The sequence below is a fragment of the Catharus ustulatus genome, chromosome 6, assembly GCF_009819885.2.
Source record: "Catharus ustulatus isolate bCatUst1 chromosome 6, bCatUst1.pri.v2, whole genome shotgun sequence".
Classification (NCBI taxonomy): Eukaryota; Metazoa; Chordata; class Aves; order Passeriformes; family Turdidae; genus Catharus; species Catharus ustulatus.
In genome coordinates this window covers 47,342,079-47,364,450 of record NC_046226.1, presented here as the reverse complement: position 1 = coordinate 47,364,450, position 22,372 = coordinate 47,342,079, and the positions used below count along the sequence as shown (strand labels likewise).

General features: G+C 43.6%; 1 protein-coding gene across 13 annotated transcripts in view; it reads right to left on the bottom strand.

Annotated features, from left to right (window-relative positions):
• Nucleotides 1-8,212: 8,212 nt before the first annotated feature.
• Nucleotides 8,213-22,372, bottom strand: part of BRSK2 (BR serine/threonine kinase 2) — a 300,531-nt gene continuing 286,371 nt past the window's right edge. For 4 of the 13 annotated variants that reach the window (XM_033061788.1, XM_042779354.1, XM_033061789.1 and 1 more), the window contains one exon: nucleotides 10,978-11,582. In XM_033061788.1, coding sequence (XP_032917679.1) covers nucleotides 11,407-11,582 — 176 coding nt within the window. In that variant the 3' untranslated portion in view covers nucleotides 10,978-11,406. Of the gene's footprint in view, nucleotides 11,631-12,147; nucleotides 14,970-22,372 lie in introns of those variants that run through there. The other 9 variants (XM_033061784.1, XM_033061781.1, XM_033061785.1 and 6 more) reach the window with 5 other exon arrangements.

Genomic DNA, 22,372 nt, shown 5'->3' with positions numbered 1-22,372 from the left:
AGCTCCTCCTCCTTTTAATGGTCTCTGGGATAATTCAAAAGAAGTAGAAAGAGCTTGGGCTAGACAGGCTCTGTGCTCAGTGGAGAGCAAACCTCTGCAACGTCAGCTCAGATACAGAAAGGGCAAATGCCACCTCACAGAGGATTTTAGCTTCTGTGAAACCACTGCCTCAACCTGACATCAGTAAGGCTTAGAAGACACCTGCCCTGAAGCAAGTACTGCCCTCAAGGACTTAGAAAGGAAACTTAAACAGGGAAAACAAACTGGTCCTGGGCACCAGCCACTAATTTAACTCCCACTCTGAACCGGTGGAGTTCTCCAGGGTTCCCCTCGAAGGGCTTTAATGCCAGTGCAGGAGTTGGAGATGAATCCCCAGTCTGGGAAAGAGAAGAAAGGCTGCGCAGCTCTCCAGCACCACAGACTCTCCAAGCCTCCAAGGACACACAGCACACAGTTCTGATCCTTTGTGTGTGCGCTGAATTCCTTTAGGAAAGGCCTTTACTTGACAGCCCTAATTCCAAGTAGATGAAATTTCCTAAATTACTTGTTTCCCCCTCTTAATTGCACTTGACAAAGTATCAAACACAAAAACCTGATTTCCATAGGATTAATTCCTGAAATCATCTCAAGGAATATTTTTTCTGTTCTTAAGCATCGAAACTGAGGTACCTCTCTCATGTCAAATCTGTAGACAATTAAATAGTTCTTAATACAGAAATGAATCCCACTAAACAGTTTAATTTTATTCATAAGGAGAACTCTGTGTTTGACTCTATTAAAAAAGATAATCCAGAACAGGAAAGTGACATTGGATAAACCAATATATTTTCCTGAAATGTATGTGAAACATGTAACAGAAAGAATTCTGTCCTTTTCAGCCAGGTTTACTGACACTCAACAATTTAGGAAGGTTAATTTGAATCCTTGTGTCTATAAAACCTGTCCTAGCAGGAGTAAATACAAGAAGCAGAAGATTGTAGCTGAAGACCAGCTGTACCCATTACAGCAGAACTGTGAAAACTTCAGCTACTTTAAGAACATTTTTGAGAGAGCACAAATAATAATACACATATTTAAATAATCTTACCAGTTTAAAACTGGTTTAAACTGGCTTAAGCAAAATCTACAGAGCAGATGCTGTGATGTGATCAGAGCATCAGAGACCCAGCATGTGAGGACGGGTAGTTCTGAGTAAATATTGAAACAAGATGTGCATCAAGACCTCAATAACATCATTGGTGATTCATTGACATGGCCTGCAGAAAAGCAAAAGAGTTGTTTTTCCCTTGAATTTGCACCTATTGACCCAAAAAGGTTTGTGTGTGGAGTCCCTCATTTCAATCCTAGAGGATGACATTAAATGGAAGTGGATAGCAGGAAGGTAGCCAGGCACTGCAAGCCAGCATTTGTCAGCATCCTGCTGCCAAACAGAAATTTCAATTTGAAGCCAAGACACTTGGGAAGAATCTCTACACAATCTGTAAGGCAAAAGAAAGCAGACACACAGTTCCCAGCTGGACAGGTAAAGCTCCTTCCACAGGAGACTTTCAACTACAAAGCCACTACTGGAGTTCAGGGCTTAAGGCAGATCAGTTCCAGCTCAGACAAAGTCAGCACTGAGGCACCAGAAGACTGCAAGGTGTCACCTGAATCCCAAAGCCTGATCCCAAGCAATCCCAGCACAGAGATACAGGACACATTTGAATCCTGACCTCCCTCCTTTCTTCTGCCTGCATCAAACCAGTGCATTGAATTTAGTAACAAGATACCAACCCTGTGAATGAAGTTAATCTTGTGGTGTAACCACTGCTGAAATGTGAAAGCACAACAAATACTCCAATCCATCAAGGAATTTTTATTGGATTAGAAGCCCTCTGTGCTCCATCATAATCTCCCTGATGAAGGCCAAAAGCAAAACTACATCTGGAGAAGAGAGATTAAAGCCCCCATTAGAGCTGTTTAATTATCTGTTATTATTGGATTAACATTCATTTCTGATCCAGGTGCTTCTCAGATAAAGAGCTCAGGTGCTTCATAACAGCACTACATTATTCTGCAGTGAAAGTCTTCTAGCCCAAGAATTGAAAACATGGGCTCTTTTTAAAGCCAGGAGTCAAAAAAATGAATTAAGCAGGAGTCCATCTGCCTGTCCCTTTTTCTTGCCTATACCAAACTTTTGAACTGCTGCCTTATTTCAACCAGCCTGGAAGACAGGTAGGAATTTAAATTCAATTAGAAAGTTTTAATAAGTTTTGCAGAAACAAGCAACTATTGGAAAGGGAAAAAGAGCCTGTAAATGAACCTCTAACTATCCTTTTTCCAAGGAAAAAATTGCAGCCTATGCTCCCATGTTACTTGATGTCAAAGAACCCTCATAAGAACAGACACTCATAAATGTTCCCATAGACAAAGGGACAGAGAGCTCAGAATCACCCACAAATCACACATTGTGTGACTCTAGCTTCCAAAAGGTGGGAATTTTTTTCACTTCTTGCAAAGCTGAGACACTCTGCATGATCCAGAGTTCCTCTGCAGTCTCTCAGTTGGCAAGTACCACACTGCCATTGGTGCTGTCCCCAAGAAAGACAAAAAATGCCAAAACAACTTTCTTTTCATTAACAAAGACAGAAATGTAGCCTTTGTATCTGAAAAGAGCTGAAGTGATGTGCTGAGAAATGAAAGATCCAGTATTTGGGGACAGGCCCCTGAGGAGGTTTCCAGGTCACTGGAATGTGCTGTTGCCAGGTTAAGATCTGGATTAAATGTCAGCCTAAGCCACTGAGCTCCTCTGAAAGAATCACTGAATTGCTCTTCATCTGAGTTCCTGAAACTGTATGAAATGGACAACAGATACCTCTTTTCCTGCTCCTTATCTGTCACACCTACATGGGGGAAGCTTGTCCCTTGCTGCAGGTACCAGAACAGACTCTTGGTTTTCATGTGCTACTCAAACACACCTCAATAATGTGCCACAATATTTCTGTCCAGGCTCCTGTGGCAGTGGGCTCTACTTGACCTTTCCCTTTGAGCAGGACAGGGCTGTGTCTGGTCCTTCCCCTCCTGCAGCCTCAGAGGTTTAGCTGTGACCCTGTCACACAACGTGAATGCTGTCATGTCTCTGCAAAGCTACATGGAAGCTACACAGGCTGGAGAGAGGCACATCCACCCCTCTCTCTCCTCCTCCCCTGCCTCTGCACAGCACCACTGACAGCTGGCGCATGATACAGCTTGTAAAAGACTTTGGGAAGCAAAGGGAAAAGACCGCGTCTTTACTGCCCTGTCCTCTCTGAGGAAGGGCCTGTGTTCTAGACATTGTTCTCCATGCCAGATAATCAGCAGGGCTTTGTACAAGGCCCAGCACAAAAGCTCTGTAGCACAACTGCCTCGTCACCTCACACAGCATGTAGTGGGTGACACCATATTCTGTCTTCCTGCAGGATGTTTGCATACTACAAAATGTTTCTCCACCTCTCTTGTGAAAAGCAGAGCAGCTGCGGAAGCAACAAGCAGACTGGGAAGTTTATGTTTGTGCAAAATCCATGCAAAACACACAGTTTGTACTTCCAAGTGACACCACAGCACTTGGTTCTACCCTTGCCACTTGCACCTCAGGAGCTGTGGTAAAGCTTTCATGTTGGACTGGTCAGTGCTGCCCTGTGTGTTCTGGTTGACTGTCCCTCTCCCCCAGAGATGGAGCAGGCAAATGCAAGCAGGAACTGCACATTTACACAGCCTGGGGACAATGAACCAGAGACCAAACTCAGCTACACACATGGCTCAACAAGCAGTGAGCCTTTCCCATTACAGGGCAATACATCTTAAGGTGACAAAAGCTCTTTGTTCCCCTTTCCCAAATGAGATCCTTTGGCAGCAGTTCTCATTCTAGCTAACATTCTGCCAGGCTCTCCTCTTTCAACCCTTTTGCTAAAGCAAATTTGCAGTGCAGCTCCACTGAAACTGAACATCAGGGTTGTATCTGCTTTCACACCTCTGTATGAAGCCACAGTCCACACACTTCCAAACATGTCTGGCAAAACAGCTTTTAGAACTATTTTTCTTAAAAGTAAATGTCTGTAGCTGGCCCTTGTTTGGGTCACAAACCAAAAACAAGCCCCACAGGCTAGCAACTGGATAAAAGCTAGAGCTAGTGCATCAAACTTAATTAAAACTGCACATAGCCAGGACCAGAGTTTAGTTCCAAGGCCATTTTTTCAAGCTCTTCTGTAAACACAAAGCTCTGCCTTACTCATACCCATTTGTGTTCTTACTGTGCAACTTGGTGCTGAAACTGAAGGCTCTTGGGCAGAGAGAAACAACTTCCTACACTGCACTTATGCACAAGAGTTTAGATCAGGAACCCTATGTGAGCTGGAGTTCATGAGCATTCCCATAAAGTGAAGGGAGGTCTCAGCCAGTATTCCAGCTGTTACCTGGCCTACAAATGGCTGTTCACATACCCTCAAAGCATCACTAAAGAATGTAGCTGATACATCTTCACACCTAATTTTGAGCAGCACAATTCAGTAAACCAGGACTACTGAAGTCATTTGCTTCAGACAGGAGAGCATCACAACCCCAACTGTGCATCTCATAAAAAGCAAGACTTGACCAAGGCAATTGTCACAAACAGCATACCCCTGGAATCTAATTCCAGGTAACTCCAGTGTGAGTCAGGACTGCCTCGTTCCAGCTTAGTTTCATCCATTCTGAAATCTGATTTTCCTTTGAGAACAAGGATGTCCCACAGAGGAACTATCCAGAACAGACGCTGCCATTTGAAGCCACTGCCTCAATGTGAATACTTTTCAAGAGCCTCTCATGACTTCACAGTAAACACAGCTACTTTTTCTGACAGTTCTAGAAACTAGAAGTGCTTCCTATACCAAGACCTGTTACTTCCCCAGACCAACCTGTTTTCCTTCTCTTCTGGACAACAGAGAAAAATGTGTCCCATTCCCAGGGTTGGGCCAGTACTGCCTTCCAGACCCAGGAATGTCCACATAAGAGAGAACACTTTGCAGAGGCACAGAAGGTGCAACAAGGAGCAGGTCAACGAGAAGCTGTGGAGCAGAGAAATAAACTTCTCTCCTCTCCTAGGCAGCTGTTTCTGGAACACGTGCCCAGAATGTGGTGCAGTGCCCAGCTTGGGGCACTGAGAACCCAGAGGGGCACAGCAATGAGCAGCCTAACCAAGCACGCCCCTTCCAGCCTCGGTTGCTCTGTGGCTTCGCGATCCACGGGCTCACAAAGGGATCACGAGTTTTGTGATCCAGAGGTCCCGGGCAACACCAGAAACACCCACCCTGGCTGCAAGCAAACTCTTCCTTCTGCTAGTGCCGGTGCTGAAAGCTTGTGTCTTCCCTGACCTTGAAGCTGCGTTATCTCCTTTGGCTGCCAGAAGGCGATAATAGCTCCTGACAATGGCAAGAGTCAGCGCTGAGCCGGTGGAACAGGAAATCCCATTTCTCAAGCCCTTCAAAGCCTGCCTGGCACAGTTTCTCTCAGCAGCACTCAGTGAGATTACAGCACTAAAAATAACCCCCACAATAAATCGTGCATTTAGAAGAAGAAAGGACTTGCCCTCAATGTGGGTTTCCCTTCCACTTGTGGCCTCAAGTATCCCCAGACAGTTGAACTACTACGGTTTTGTTCTCCAAATCAAGCAGGAGCTGCAGCTGTTGAAGTGGTTTTAAATAAAATAAGAAGATTAAAGGGTACAACAAAGAACTAAGATACTTTCCAGTTTTTAGACAAGTGTTTTTCTTCCCTCCCCGTTGTTTTCTATAATAAGAAACTCAGAGCTAAATCTTCCTCACCGAAACGCTGTGCCCTTCTAAGAGGAGCTGACATACAGTCGGTTGTGTACAGCTGAAGTGAAGCAAAGGCAGGGGGACCAGTCCTGCAGACTTCCCTACGGAACACAATCCCTGCGGGCATTCTGCTGCGGTATTTGAGAGACTGTCGGAGCCTGAAGGGTTAAACGCACTGTACGAATCACCAGGAAAGAAGGCATTCCTTCAACAGAATTAGCACTACCTGGAGGCCTCACACAGTTTCATTGTCTTTACAAACGCTGGTTTCGCCTATGCCCAGTGAGAGACATTAAAGCTGAGCCATTTGCATCCAATCACTTTCATTAACGCCAGCCTGACTGCTGAGGAAATGGTCACGCATTGCTTGCAAAGCTTGGACAATTCGCATTAGTGCTCTCCAACACAACCAACCTCTTTCTCAGCCCCCAGACTGACATGTGGCAATGAGATTTACCCTCTTGACTGTGGGCTCAGCTGCTCATTTGATGCATACACACCATCTATGCTTTATATAGCACGTGGGTACTGGCTCAATTAAAAAGTGTTCCCCTTAAACACAAACACATTTTTCACGGACACGTGTCAGACAAACAGAAAATGCCAACTGGAGGATTACACACTTGCCTTGTCTTCAATTTACTCCTGGTAGGTCCTACACCGTGTTGCTTCACCCAGAGGAAATCAGATTTTTTAGCTACTGAGTCCAAAGAGCTGAGGTCTCCGAGGGAACCAAAGAGTTACAGGGCTCAGAACCTGAGCTAATGAAGTGCAGGTAGCACAGCTCACAGCACCTCATCAGCCGCCACCTGCGATGGGGTTTGGATGAGGACAGTGGCCCCCACCTGGCAGCAGAGACAATCAAACTACTCGAGGCACAGAGGCAGACCAAAATCCCCAGCTACAATTACTACTTGCTTTCAGATTTAAGTCATAAAATAAGAAGGGTGTTTTGTGGACAACAGCTTAAATATAAACTCAAATTGGTCAGAAGCACAGCCCCTCCTATGCACTAGAGATGGTAATATAAGACTGTGTTATAACATGGGCAAACAAAAACGCAGAATAAATGTGGGCAGGCCCTAAGCATGAAGTCCTCCACTTTGCAAAATCTTTATTTTCTTCTTACATGTTTTGAAGACCATAATTAGCAGTACTGGGGATGGTAATTGTGCATAGTACTGGAGACATGAACAGGTCATAGAAGTTCATGAACACTGCTGGAAAGAGCGAGCGAAACAGAGAAAGCAGCAGCATACACCTGCTGCCACAGTGCCCTTAAATCCCATTTCCCCTTACACTGCAGCCCAGCACAGCCTTTCACTTAGAGTTGCAAATTATATACAGCTACTTCCCAGTTCTGCATTTCCAGTGTTACAGAGACCCAATCCTGCAGCACTTGTGATTCTCCTCATCTTTTCACCTTTGTCAGCTCCTCCACTCCCCTCCAGTTTCAGCAGACCAGTGAATCCCCCAAAGACCCTGTAAACACTCTGGCTTTTTCCTAGATGAGAGTGTATTTTGTATGGCTGCTGTCTGGCAGAGAGGGGCTCCCCATCCACCCTCACCTCTCAGGAGCATCCCTGAGGCCGAGGCGGCACCAGGGAACCTTCCAGAAGGTCTCCTCCCGCCTTCCCTCCCTAGCAGGCAGTGCCATGAGGGGCAGGGAAAACCCTGCCTGGCCTGGCCTGGGGCAGCTCTGGGGAGGGCACACGGGAGGGGACAGCAGGGGACACATCGGGGCTGGCCAGGCTGTGGTGAGCGCCAGGCCAGGTGCGCTCAGGGCCCGGCTCTGAGCCCAGGCATGCCATGTTCCCACAGCCCTGTGGGAAGCTCCTGCTTTTCCTGGGGATGCCCAGAGGGAACTGCTGGGAGCAGTGACAAAGCCAGAGGAAAGCAATGGAGAGCGAGGTATGACAAGCCAGCAGCCACACGGACTGTCCAACCAACCAGCAACAAACCCCAGACCCACACATGCCAGGGACGTACCTGAGCAGCCTTTGCAAATGTGTGTGACTGAGTGTTTCAGGCAGTGCAGAATTCCTTCCTACAGCTAAATCTGGAAGCAACGCGAGAAGCTCCGGTTAGAGAGGAGAACAATCACAAGCAGTCCCGGTTTTTGGTACAGCGGTTTCCATCCAGACCAGACCTCAGGGGGTGCGATTGCTCTGAAATTTGGACGAAGCTTTTGGAACACATTAGTGCACAAAGCCAGGCCTAGGGGTTGAGCTGTCCCTGCTCCTCGGACCCTGGTGTTAGTTCCACGGCCAGGAGGACGCTGCCTTCCTTCAGCTGCCATCTTCAGCTCCTCGGGTGCAGGAGGCTGTGCCACGGTACTTACCAGCTCTGGCACCGGCCTGGAGTTTGCTTTCATGGACATAAATAGGACACTCGACAGCTGGTATCTTTACTGAATGAATTTATTGGTTTTTGAACTAAAGTTGCTCACAGTTATTTAACAAGGGATACATCAGATTTTTTTGTCCATTTCAAACCATTAAATAATGTCAGTTTGTGTCTGTATATGTGTGTGTGCGCGCGTGTGTGTCTTCAAAGTACAAAATAGGAAGGATAACAAGAGGTATTGCTTTCATTTATTCTTATATCTTGTGTAAGTAATCCCCTTCCTGCTTGTACCACATGGGTTTTGCTGATATAGGTATTTTTAAATTATTATTATTATCTTGTATTGAAATCCCAGCCTTTTGTAGAGGTACAATGTAACAGAAGCATCAAAATCTATACACAAGGGAAGAGAAAAGAGGGAAAAGAAGGACGGGGGTGATGGGAGGGGAGCTCGGAGGAGAAGTAGAGAGAGGGCAGAGGCAGGAAAGACAACGAAAGCAAAAGAGACTAATTTACAGCAATGTCATGCAATTAAAACTGCCCCCCTCTCCTGCACCCTTGCCTCCCCCCCTCCCCAGCCATCACCCCCTGGTGTCTGACATGCACACAGCAATACGAGAGAGAAAAGTTTAAGAATAGGGAAAATAAATAAATAAATAAATAAAGCAAAAAAATTAAAACAAATCCCTCCCATTTGGGGGAATGGGGAAACAGGGCAGAAGTCAAAGGTCTTTGCCCCAGTTGTGTCTTTAAAAATTCTTTTTAATCTTCAAACCTATGTACAAGTAAAACTGGTCCAAGAAGGGGTAAAATGATTAAAAAAACCAACAACGACAACAACAACAAAAAAGAACTCATCCAACATTATCATTAAAAAAAAAAAAATCTTGCGATACAACATACACCCATAGGAACCCAACGAGCAGCAATCGAAGGTCATAAAAGAGCTGAACACTAATGCTAAGCCTACATTCTTAAAATCTCAGTCAAGAAATACTTCTCACTGTGTTTTGTCTTCCACGCGTAAAACCACATTTGTTTGTTTGTTTAACCTTTGAGCTTGGGCCAGAATAAGTTACACTTGGTCACATAACTCTTGAGGAGGAGGAAAAAAGGTGGCAATTCTTCTTTCTCAAAGTCACAAAATGAACACTTACAAGGTTTCTGTATCTTTTTTCCCCCTCCTCCACAAAATAAATAAGAATCAATGTTGTCTCTACACAGTTATTAAACAGAAGATATATCTAACAGCTTATTTTTTTAAATATATATATATGTATATATAAATAACCAAGACCTAATAACTGAAACACAAAAAAAGGTCCCCATCCACCCAATCCCACCCTCCTCCCCTTCAAAAAAAAAAAACAAAAACAAAAACAAAACAACCAAACAAAACCAAAACCAAAACAAAAACTTTATAAAAATATCTTGCAGTAAATTTTAAAGTTTACAGTAGCTTTGTGATTAAGTCTCCCATTGCCCTGACTCCACCTTGTCTTGCTCTGATGAACTAAGTGCCAGTGATTTTGCACACACACACACATACACACAGAGGAAATAAAACCCAATATAAGTCTCTTTTCTTCCTCCTCTTCATCTTCTTTTTTTTTCTTTTTTTTTTCTTTTTTCCTTTTTTTTAAGAAAAAAATCACCCAAGCCAACAAATGAAACTGGTAACTTAAAGAAATAATACTGATATCAATGCAGCACTAGCAACACAACAATTGCCTCTAAATGCAGGGTGTGGTGGAGGATCCAGCTGGTTGAAGAAGGTCCCAGCGCGGTGGCACAGTGGCAGGGAGTTGACAGGTGGGGAGGAAGGTGTTGAAGGAGGAGCAGCAGTAGCAGCAGCGGCAACTGTGCCTGGCGATGGGAGAGACAGTCCTTGGCAGAGTCTTGTCCCTCTTCTTTGCTACCAGAAGTTGCCTTTTCCCTAAGTTTTAATGTTTTGTTTGTATGTGTTTATTCATTGAACCCCCTCTCCCTCCTATGATTACTCCTTTCCCCTTCCAGCAGGTTAAAAAGCAAAATGATACAGTATAAAAAAACCAATTAGTTCATGTGTGTATATATATATATATGTATGTATGCATATTTATACATAAATATACACACATATATACATGTATATATAAAAAAGGGGGCAAAAGAAAAGCAAAAGGTGGTGGGGAGGAAAAAAAAAAAAAAAAAGATAAGAAAATCCCGTGATGAAGCTCCCCAATATTGTCTTGGTTCAACGCTTAGTTTTGAGTTGCTCCTGGCTGGTTTCTGATGAGAACGCGCTCTGGATTCATGGAACACTGTGCTCCCGCTACACCCGCGCCTTCCCCACACCCTCCCTCTCCGGGCTGCGTTCACCTGCGCGGACAGAAGTTGCCAAGGGTAAATAATTCACTCCAACAATTTGCAACCTCCTTTGAGCTCAGACTCTGCAATCCCATAACTGAGCAGATCTCTCTTGTGGAGCACCAAAAAAGAAAAAGAGAGGGGAGAAAAAAAAACCAGGCGTGCACTGGGGAAGTGTCTGGGGAGAAGTGGGGGAGAAGCCCACTTCCTGAAGGGAGAGGGGAGGCTGGGAACCTCAAACAGGACTGGTCCTTGGACAGTCTACATCGGTTGCCTTCCGTCAACAAGTGTCCGCAGAGCACAGAAGGTGAAGCCGTGGCTGACATGTTAACTTTTCGGGATAATTCCTGGTAGCAGAGCGGAAACAAGTGGTGTCGTCAGAAACACAGAGAGAGCATGAACAGAACAAGAAACAAAACAAAAGAAAACAAAAAAACCAAAAAACCAAAAACCAAAAAAACCAAAAAAACCCAAAAAATCAGGAAGGAGAAAAAAAGCAAAACATTCAAAAAAAGGGAGGAAAAAAAACAATCGAAAAAAACCACAACCCAAGATCTGGTGAACTGGGTTTGTCATCTGTGCTACCTTTTCTTTTCTTTCTTTTCTTTTCATTCTTTCATTCGTTTGTTTTTGTGTTTGTTTCTGAGATATATATTATATATCATATATAAATATATATATGTATATATATACAGTCATTCCTTCATACAAAATTTGTCTATAGACAGTTTTGTACTGTTGTGGCAAGGTATATACATCCTTCTAGTTTAGAGGCTAGCTTGCTAAGGAATATTCTTTCATTCTTTCTTGCTTTTTTTCTTTTTCTTTTTGTTTTGTTTTTTGTTTTTTTGTTTTTTGTTTTTTTTCTCTCTCTAAGTTATTTAATTTTTTATGTGTTTATTTAAGGTTGGTCTTGTAGGCCGACTGATGAGACCATCTTTGCCTTGTCTTTGCCAGCAGGGTACTTATTGTCTCCTCTAGACCCATAGTCATTAGAACCGGAATCGCTCCGCTTGCTGTTTGCGCTATGCTTGGTTGGCGTGCCGGGGGGATGGCTCACCTGCCCGTTCTTCTCGTCTGAAAAAAGTTGTTTAATTACGTCAAAGAAGTTACTCAATGGGCTGCCTGGGTACACAAAACAGAGGAGACAAAAAAAGAAAGAAAGAAAGAAAGAAGGAAAAAAAAAAAACGAGAGGGAAAGAGAGAGAAAAAGAGGAGAGAAAGAGAGAGAACAAACAAACAAATGAACAATGGGGTTTTTAACGAGAAGAACACGATGAGGAGATCCAGAGCCACGTGCGTGGGGGTGTGTGGGGGATGAAGACAATGAGCAGGAAGAGGAAGAGTGTTTAGGATGGGACACCTACAGAAATAAAGAACCTGGGAGCATAAAGCACCTGGGGGAAGGTCCTAGATTCTTCCTGAGTGGGGAAGCATTGCTGTCTCACCTGGCAGGAGAACACAGTACTGTGTGACTGAAACAGGTCAGTCCATTACTAGCATTCACTTGGCCACTCCACATGGAAATGTCAGTGACTGTAATGCTGGACACAGGCAAATCCCATTCTATTCCTGCTATTACAAACACGGGGTATATCCATGTGGCTGCCCACTGATGCTTTACTTTGCAACTTTGCTAAGCTCTCTGTCTACACCAGGCATTAGGCTTTCCTTGCTTGCATTTATTTCGTTCTGAGTTTCTCCTTGCCACCTTGTCATGACTAAGCCTGAAGCACCTGAGTGGTCCCAAGGAAGCATCATTTGGAAAATGAGCTATGGCTGAGGTGAATGTTGCCATCTGCACGTGTGGTCTGTGGTTTGCACTCACAGGCTTCTAAGCACCTCCAGATCCTCCCTAAACAGGTACCTGGAAATGAAGATGCTGAATGTGGAAACAGGCTCTTATACATCTGCCTGTTTCTGGGACCTGGCAGGGTCAAGACCCTCACTGTCCTGAACTTACACTCTCTCCACAACACAGCCTCCATGGCGCTGACATGCATTCCAGTGCAGTTAGGAGCCAGAGAGGGAGGTAGAGCTGTGTGCTACTGGAACAGGCATCTCCTTAAGCCAGTCCCTAGATCAGGCTGCAGTGTTAACAAGGACTGGGCACTGGGCACATGAATGCAGCCTTTCATGCCATGTGGGCCTCCAGGCAGCACGGTTATCTGAACTTAATCTACTCCTGTGTTAGAGGCTGTGCAGAAGTCATACCTGAGGAAAGGCTCTGGGGTGCTACTGAGGGAAAGGTACCAGCTACTTCCCTTTTTTTGGGAATTTCTAGTCCCTTTGCATTTTCTTGGATTGGAGGATTAATCTTTATCAAACACAGGAGGGGTCACACAAAACTCTTTGAATATGGATACTGAAGGTGTTTGTTATCTGATGCACACCATGGAGGTGATGCCTATTCATGATCATTAAAATCCCATGATGGGTTTCTCAATCCCGGGACTGTTGGCTCTACTGTTCTAGCAAATTCAAATAATTTCTATTTCCAGCTCCCGGAAGGAAATGGGAACCTTTATCTGCCTTCCAATGTGGCAGAAAGTTGTGAAGAGTGGAACCTTTCATCCCCAAGATGGGAACATTCTGTCCCAAACATAAGCAACCCAGTAACTACAGCAGGCAAGTACTTTCTGTGCACAGCAATTCAATTGAAGAGCCTGTTGAGTACTTTCTTATTCTCTAATAGAAAATGCTAGACAGACATCATCATCTTACGCAGTGATAGAGGAAATACATAGCATTTGTGCTCTGCAAAAACTGAATGTGTTACTCTTTTTCCTGCTCTATGCTAACCAGGTACTGGCTGCTTTCCCTTGCTTGCTAACAGGCATTGAGAAAAATCAAATGCCTGGCAAATACAGTGAAGAATCTTATTAATTCATTCATTGACTTCCTGTGCCTGCTGCTTTGTGGTTAAGGTTCTGCTTGCCCTGGTTCTGTCACTCAGTTACACTAAAGCTGAAAGCAACAGGCTGTGAGTTTCTGGAAGGGCATCATTCACCCAGCTGACTGAAGCCTTAGTGAGGGGCACAAACAACCAACCAGGCAAAGCACGTATCTCAATTTCCGACTAAGAAAAGAAAGGCTTTCACTAAACTCAGTCACTTTGGGCTCAGGCCTCTCTGAGCTCCACCTGCTCCCTTCCACATGCATGCAAACACTTGGCAAAAGGGATATCAGTTCCACATCTATGATTTCTACATCAGACATTCCCCTAAGCCTCCCTAAAACTGTTCTAGGTTTGTGGGCACACACTTTGCACAGACTCATTTTTATCCACTCAGACTCATTTCTACTTCTTTTAGGTGGATACCATTTTTCAATGAAAAGAGGAAAAAGAAAGCAAACACTCAGCCTTGAATGCAGGAATGTGGGCAGATCTTGTTCTCAGGTGGCTTTGGACCCCTCATCTTCATAAGCAAATGGAGTCAGCAGAGAGAATGAAAAAGAGCACTGAAAAAAATGCTGGAGAGGAAAAGACTGCTGGGTTGGGAGAAAAGAGTAGGGGGATATCTCTAGTTATTCAGCTGAGCAATTTATTTAACAAGCTTTGAGGGAAAGAAGAGGGCAGAGTAAGCAGGGCTCTGCAGGAATTAGGAAAGTTTTTTGTTTTCATATAGACAGGAACAGTGACAAAAGTACAACTTGCAAGAATGGAGCAATAAACACTTTAGAATTTATACATCTTGTATTTGCTGAGTCCTGATACAGGACTTTCAGTCATCTTACTAAAATACACAGCCCATGTTTTATCCATCCTTTCTCCTCCCCATGCCCTACCCGCTTTCAAGTGCCTGGAGATTTATTGCAACAAAAGTATTTAACAGTCTACTTTTCTTTGCCTATATCACTGCTGATTCCTCACAATCAGCATTTTTCAGTTAAAATTTTAATGGGAGGTACGAAAATCCTTAGGCATGTTTCGAGAGCCACTGAAAACTAAAATAGGCCATTTCACTAACCCTTTCCTTCCTCTGCCTTTTGTACTTGTAATTAAATGGTAGGTAATAATGCCCTCCTGTCCTGGCAGTTAAGGAAAAACTGATGTTGGGCTGGTGTTCACACTGCTCTTTGGATAGACAAAGAGTCCTCACGCTTTTACTCTGGAGATAGACAAGAATGAGTCAGCTATGCTGGAAGCATGAAAATGGTGCAGGGTGTTGCTCCTGTTAGTTCTCAGTTCCCTTTGAGGTTCTAAATCCAGCAAAACAAGACTTGAAAATGCAGGCGATGATGGATTGGAATAGGTTTTTCAGCAATCTTCCATGCCTAGCATTCAGTGCAAGATGTGTCTCTTACACCTGTAAGTCCATGAGGGGGCCTCAAAAAGGCTGCCTTTGTTATTTCAGAAAGTGAGATGACATCCCATTTCCTCGGGACAGGGATGAGGGTTTGGCTCAGTGATTCTTCAGAACATCCCTGGTGTTTCATGCACAGACTAAGGTCTTCTTTCCCCTTGAGAGCAAATGTTCATCAGCACAGAGCAAAGAAAGTATAAAGGGTAGAAAGGGTGAGAAACCGAGAGAAGGCTCAGAGGCAGGAGGGGAGGCTCAGGGCATTAGGTTTATGTCTGTTAGGAGGAAATGGTATGTGCAGCTTTGAGTTAGACCAAGGAGCTGTTTGCTGCAAGACAGGGAAAGGGAATGGGTTTGAAAACAAGCACTGAAGCTTATGAAAGGGTCATGTATAAAAGGGGTGCTGAGAGAAATATATTTATGGAGAAGGAACTGGTTTGGGGCACCAGTGTGCAGCACTGTCACAGCCAAATATTATGAAAGAAGTCAAAGCTGTGAATGGATTTGAATACAAGCGATAAAAGGAAGAAACAGGGCTAGAGATAGACACAAAAACATGGAAGGAAGCTGGGCAGGCAGTTTGTATCAACCCTCACAGTCCTCAGTATATCATCTCTGTTCTTAGGAAGCCTGTGTGACACTGACCTAGCCCCAGTGGTATCACCACTTTGAGAAGCCAAGTGGAAGTGGAGCACCCAGGTAAGAGAGGGAGAAAGTAAGGGGAATCACTCCAGGCACCACAAGTGACACCAGGAAAGGATGCACCTCGCAAAGACCCTGCTCTGACCTTGTAAAGATCCTCACAGCCCTCCACAGAACATAACAGCAGGTGGTGAACAAGCAGCTTCAGGACAAGCCTGGAGGCTTCAGTTACTGATTAAAGTCTGCTGTTTTGCAACATTTTAAAGACAGTCAGATAAGGACTTGGCCCTCTTTTCATTGAAGCAAATAGCAGCATTCCCATTGACTTCACAGAAGCAAACCCTGAGGCACTTCCTTCTCCTGTGAAACCATCTCTCTGAAGTCTGTGTACTGTTACTGCACTAATCCTTGTGGTGCTGAACACAAAAGTTGCACAAAACAAATATGCCATCTGTGGGATTATCCTCTACCTTTTCTTTCTGTATAGCCTGAGATACTTTGGGTTTCCGCATATATATCTTGGGCTTTGGGAGAAAGTGAATCAGAAAACATAGGTCTGCAGTGGGAAGAGACATGTTTTCTCAACCTGACTTCTCTTACTTCTTCCCCTGTTGTTTTCATATCTTTCCTGATTGTCTTCTTGCCTGCCTCTGCTACTGAGGTTTTCTCCTTTACTCATTCCTTACCCTTTAGCCCTTGTCTTTTTCATCCCTAGGTTGCTCTGTTTTTATAGCAGCTATGGTTTCAGTGAACCATGTAACAAAAATCCAACTTCTTTCATGTAAAGCATTAAAATAGTCCTTAATGGGTGATAATCTGTTTCCATTTTCAAATCCATTTTGCTACTTTTATAGAACTCTTCATTAAGATGAGGCATTTTTTTGGTCTCTTTCCTTGGTTTCTGCCTTCAGAAACAAATGACTTAAAAAACAGAACTCACTCCAAGAGTATATGCAGTGGAAGGGATGACAGAAGGATAAAGTGGCCCTTCCTCTTCGTTTAGTTGTAGTACCATGTAGGAGTCTCCCTCCATACTGGAAAGGCCCCAGCCTAAGGGATGTACAAATCCAAATCAGACAGATACCTCACCCAGCTCACTAATTACTGACAGAAAAAGTCCAGGGAACAACTCCAGTTTCTTGGCAGGAAAGCTGAACTGCAGCTGGGAAAGGTGACTTACTTTCCAGAGTCCTTAGACTCTGCCAGCAAAAATGCCATCTGAAAACAGTGTCTGCAGGAACAAACTGCAGAACTACTGCAGAACTACTGCAGAACTGAGGAACTACTCAAGTTATGACACAGCATTGGCACAGGTATCCATGCCACCAGCAGGTGGGAACTCCAATTGCTACTCATCTGGGCAAACCTGAACAAGCAACCTGACACGTAAATGCTCTATAACCCATTCTTGTTCTCACTCCCCTAAAACATCCCATATCCTCTGCAGGAGAGTGTCCCAGTATTTGTGTCTAGCATCCAGATAGTAATTCTCTGTCTTGCACATTTTTTGCTCACTCTCATAAATCCACAGTGAAGCTGAGATCCAGTTTAGCCTCTCCTCACAGTATTACTGAGGCAGGTAGCGCTGGAATAATGAATCAGGGAATGGTGAACACAGGCAGCATCCCCTGAAGGGATGAGGCCCATCTCCTTACTGCTGCCTCCTGCAGAGCTAAGGCATGAGTAAGGGATCAGGAACCAAACGTGTCTGTTACTGATGAAAAGCTCTGGCCAATCCAGCACCACCATGTAACATTCAAAAAAGGAGATATGATGATGGAGAGGACGGAATCATACATTCATTTGGACAGCTGGTGGCACTGAAAGAGCAGGCAAGGATAGTGGTGGGATGAAGAGATGCCAGATTCTGTTATGGAGTCATGCTCTTCTGGAAAATTGGCTGGTAAAGGTTGAAGCCCATGAGTTTCTAAGCCCATGCCTGTCCTTTTATACAGATCTGCCTGCACAAGTGTGTGCTGAGAGGGGAAACTGATGACCCACACCAGTAAAACCACAGCAAGTGACAGTATTGTTGCTACCCATTCTCTTAGAGATTTCTGCAGCTTTATTTCTATCTTTTTTGCCTATAAAAATACCAGAAATGTACTGGCACTTAATAATATGATTTTGATCTTTCCTGCCAGATGGATGTTCACATATTATGTTATGGGTTTCAAGTTCTTCGACCTGTTCCTAAGGAGATACATGACCTGTGCAGGCTGGTGAAATGTTGCTTCCTCATTTCCACTGAACAAATCACTTCAAAATATGATTTCATCTTCTGGGAAGGCCATCTCAAACTTAGCTAAGTACAGCAAGGAAGTATTTCCATGTAGCTTCCTGGAACACTGACTATCATAAATAAAGCACTGTGATCTTAATAAGAGTGAGATGTCAGTGTTTTCTGTATTAGATATTATTATAGAAAAAGAGGAAAAGATCTTCTGCTGTGTAGTAAAAAATCTAACCATCACTGTCAAAACAGGATTTGACATGAATCAAATAGTTCCATACATCTGGATTAACTTTTAGTGCCAAGTTGCCTTTTTTGTGGCTACCTTCTTCTACAGTGCAAAACATGCGGCATGAATTGGAAAAGAAATGTCTCCCCAACACAACACTAGATATAGAACTACAGTAGGGAGTGAGCCATTCCTTTGGACAGCAAATGATACTGGCAGGAAGGGCAGGGATTACTGATAAACCTGGCTTGAACTCTTTAGAACCACTGACTTATCTTACTTGTTGTGATCCACTCAATTTGAATGAATATTTGATCTCTCAGGTATCTTCCTTTTGTCTCTCAGTTGGGTCACAATTTGAACTGGAGAGCCAGCAATGCTCAGAAAAACCAGGAGCCGGCACATTTTTCAGGAATGTTAACAAAATCCCATTGTTCTGACCACCTCATGGTGTGGCAGTGCTCACAAGAGCCTTTCAGCTGGGAGAGCAGCCTGTGGTTTTTTCTGCAGATTTTGACGCCAATATTTCTGCCAACAGCTGCAAGTTTTTGACTGCAAATCACCAACCTCCTCTTCCATCAAACCAGTTACTTTCAGAAGTGGGATTACTCTAATTAATGACAATATGGGTGAGGATCACTTCTAAGTACACCAAGTCCAGGTATTTGCTGCTGTTACTAAAACCAAAAACTGACTGTAAATAAGCGCTCACAAAGCCACAGGCTGCAATTGCAACCCAAATGTGATGTAACCAGTTTGAAACTACAAAATGTTTCCTAACTTCTCAAGTAGATTGGAATGCTACTGGCATGGGCTTGTGTCTGTATGAATCAAACTGTTATTGCTGGGAGCTACAAAGAGAAGTTTTTACTGCAGCATGGTTCTCTGTGTGCAGAGGATGACTGGCCATGGCCAGCAAGATCAGATGGCTCTGAACAGAAAAAATGACAAGTCCCAAACACTGGAAGCAAAAGATCTGAGAGAGATACACTGGTGAGATATGAAAGGCAAGTGGATTTGCTGTGCTTCTGGTTTGATCAGATAATTTTGGTGATAGTCACTGGTGCCCAAAAGAACCCAAAAAGCTTTCTGTTTAACTCTGGTGCCAAGAATCAAGGTTTTCAATTGTAAGCAGCAATATAAGATAAATGTTTAAAAGTAAACACAAGACCTTATTTCCAACCTGCATAGGGTTACTGTCCAAGATTTTGCAGGAGTGGATGGTTGTACAGTGCCTAACATGACAGCATCATCTGACTGGAGTTGCAGTAGTTATCCATACTAACCTTCTCCTTTTTTCATCACTCTCTTTCCATGCCACTGTGCCACTGATGTAACTGAAGACTTTATTCAGACTCATCAGAGAGGGAGAAAAACAAGCAAAGATGGCCTTACCTAAAAGTAAAATTCATCCTTGGATAGTGGCAGTGTAAAGACTGGGAAGTTTACAGTCTTCCTGGGTTAATCTCAGAAGGCAAAGTGGAAGATAAGGTAGGCTTTTCAGAGGTTCCTGTCAGCAGCCAGCACCTTGGCAAAACATACTTGCCAAGGACTTCAAAAAACTGGGAATGGCCGGGAAGCTATGGAAGGGGAGCTATAACAAAGGCTATATGCCAGCCCTACCATGAAACCAATCACCCAAAGAAATTCTCAGCTCACTACATGAAAGACTTGAAGTTTGTGAATTAAAGTTTGTGAAGACTCTTTCCTGACCAAGGCCTACTGAAATGGCACCACAGGCTTCTGTGTGGTGTGCATCACTGATTCCAGATCCAATGTGTTCAATATACAGTGAATGATACTTGCTTTCTAATTCCCAGCTTTGTGGTTGAAGCTGGAGGGCTTTTCAGTTTATATATTATCTTGATTTTTGTTTTCAATGTAAAGGCTTTGCAGAACCTATTAGAACCTTAATTATACAAACCTATTCTTCAGTGAGATAGACATAAATACCAGATTAGATGGTAATAAACAGTTCTCTCAATCCTGCTTCAAAAGAAATAGAATCCAGCTTGTCCTTTTACAGCTGTGCTGATTTTATAAGGCTTAACGGCAGCACATAAAATGGTAAAGCTTATTTGTCACTAAACTGATTTGGCTGAGAATACACACAGGAATAGATCAGTTAAAGTATCACTCCTGTAGATGATTTTCAGGTTACAGCTGCATTTTATATGTAAATATTTTAATTTTTACAAGGTAAATTTAATCTTATGAACAGACTTCATGGAAACCAATTTAGCCTTTCTGACAACAGCAATGCTCATTCCTCTGCTGAGATGTGTGGAAACATAAAATAAAATATTCCACTCCAGCATGCATTTCAATTCATTATGAGCCAAATTCTTTTCTTCTATTGTAAAACACTACAATAGGCAGCAGTTTTCTAGTTTGCACAGGTAGAGTTGATACAGCAGCAGTTGTGTCATTTGGACATTGGCAGATCCCATGACAAACCTCGCTGTTCAACACTAACTTTTTTCTCAATGCCACTGGCTGTATGGAAAATCACTTCTCAGACTGATGACCACTGCTAGCAGAAGATGAGATAACATTTAAAGAACTAAACAAATTTGCCTTGTTGTTAATTACAGCTTTCAGTGGTTTACAGTGGGTGAAAACATGTTCCTCATTCCCACCAGAGCTTTCACACGGCGGAGCCAGGCCTAAGGAACCTGATTAGCTCTTCCTGCTACAGGGTTAACTCGTTTTGCAAGAATGACCTCCTGTGCTCACTGTCAGAACAGGAACAACAAAATCTCCAGACGATACAGCTTTTCATACACTATTTGCTGTTATTAGATGAACATTGTGTCAACATCACAGGGGTCTGTCATCTTCAAAACACAGAGAATGGTTTCCCAAAAACTGGCTAAATGCTCACATCCTTCCCTTTCACTCCCTGCCCAAACCATGGGTGAGCTCCAGCAGAAGAAAGAGTTCTACTCACACACGAGGGTGGAATTCAGCATGGTGGTTACACTGTTTATGAGTTCACCAACAGGAATGTGATTTAAAGGAAATAGGTCCATTAAACCCCTATAGGCCATCCCATCTCCTCTCTTCGTCTGTCTGTCTTCTGTCTGTGCTGCAGCTGCCACAAAAGAGTCTCCCTGCTGGCCTTCACCTTGTCCTCTTTGTCCCTTGTTGGATTGCTGCTGACAGGGTGACAGCTGGAGGGCCTGCATGAACTGTGAGTGAGCATCGATGCTGTCTACCTAGAGAATGCAGGGGCCTGGCTGGTTATCTCTATAGCCCCATTAACATGCAAGCAATCAGCAGAATCAGCATTTTGGTATTTTTGTATGATGTGAATGCCAGATTCCAGGCAAGAAACAAAGTCTTGAGGAAGAAGAGAGACTTGCTGACTGATGCCTTTAAGAAGCTGAAGGTCTGAAATGAGTCTTAATGAGATCAGAAAAAATCACCCAAGAAATTAAATGAACTTTCAGAGCAAAGGAAACACTTCCACCAGCAAAGCTGCAATTTAAGAGAAAGAGATTGCCTGAAACACAAGAAACAGGCCAAATTCTGCCTCAGTCACACATACATAAACCTAATATTATCTCCACCATGACAACTTCCAAAGGGAAGTTATGGTTAGACTCCAGAACAACTGCAGAACAACTTTCTTCAGTTAATGAAGAGGTAGTGTGGCAGCTGCAGGTCCAGCTGGAGAGCAGCACCAGCGCAGTGAAGACTTCCCTAACATCTGGTCTTCCCTTCCACAGTGATACCTGAACTCAACCTAGATACCAGGATGGAAATCTAAAGAGAACAGAGTTCTTTCAGACAGAATCTTTCTGTACAAGACATGAATAATAGGACAAAATAATCTCTTTTAGTATTTGGTATTTCCACTGTTATATTTGGAGCAGTGAGTAGAGGCACAAGTAAGGAAAGAAAGAATACAGTCCATGTGTGTAGGGAGGGGAGGGAAAGCTAGGGACAAGTTTACCACAATTCATGTAAGCCCAAGCAAGCTGAGCTGAAAGTTTTACAGGAAACTTTTTTCTTATTCCTAGCAAAATTCCAAATCTTCAGTAGGTTCACTACTCCAGCTGGAGACAGAGTATCCTTCCCCAAGTCCAGAGCGGAACTATGACAGTTTCCACTAGCCAAGTGTCTGACATAATATGCAGTGTATCTTATGGAGAATTTAAAAGGGTCATACCCCAAGGACATCTGGGGAAAAGGGGATGGTTGCAAAATGGAGTTAAATAACACAGCATTCCTGTCTCAACAAATAGCAGGAAACCAAGGGAGACAGCAGCTAGCAGGGCAGCATTCAGCTTCACTGCAGAAAAGGGACTGAAGAATCATGAATCAACAGCAGCAAGTAAAGAAAAGAGGAAACAAAAATCAGGAAAGAAAAAGAAAACCACTGTCCTGGGTTACAGTGAGAGAGGGTTTCTCAAGTGTAACACCACACATTTGTGCTATGAAGGGGAAAGCTGTG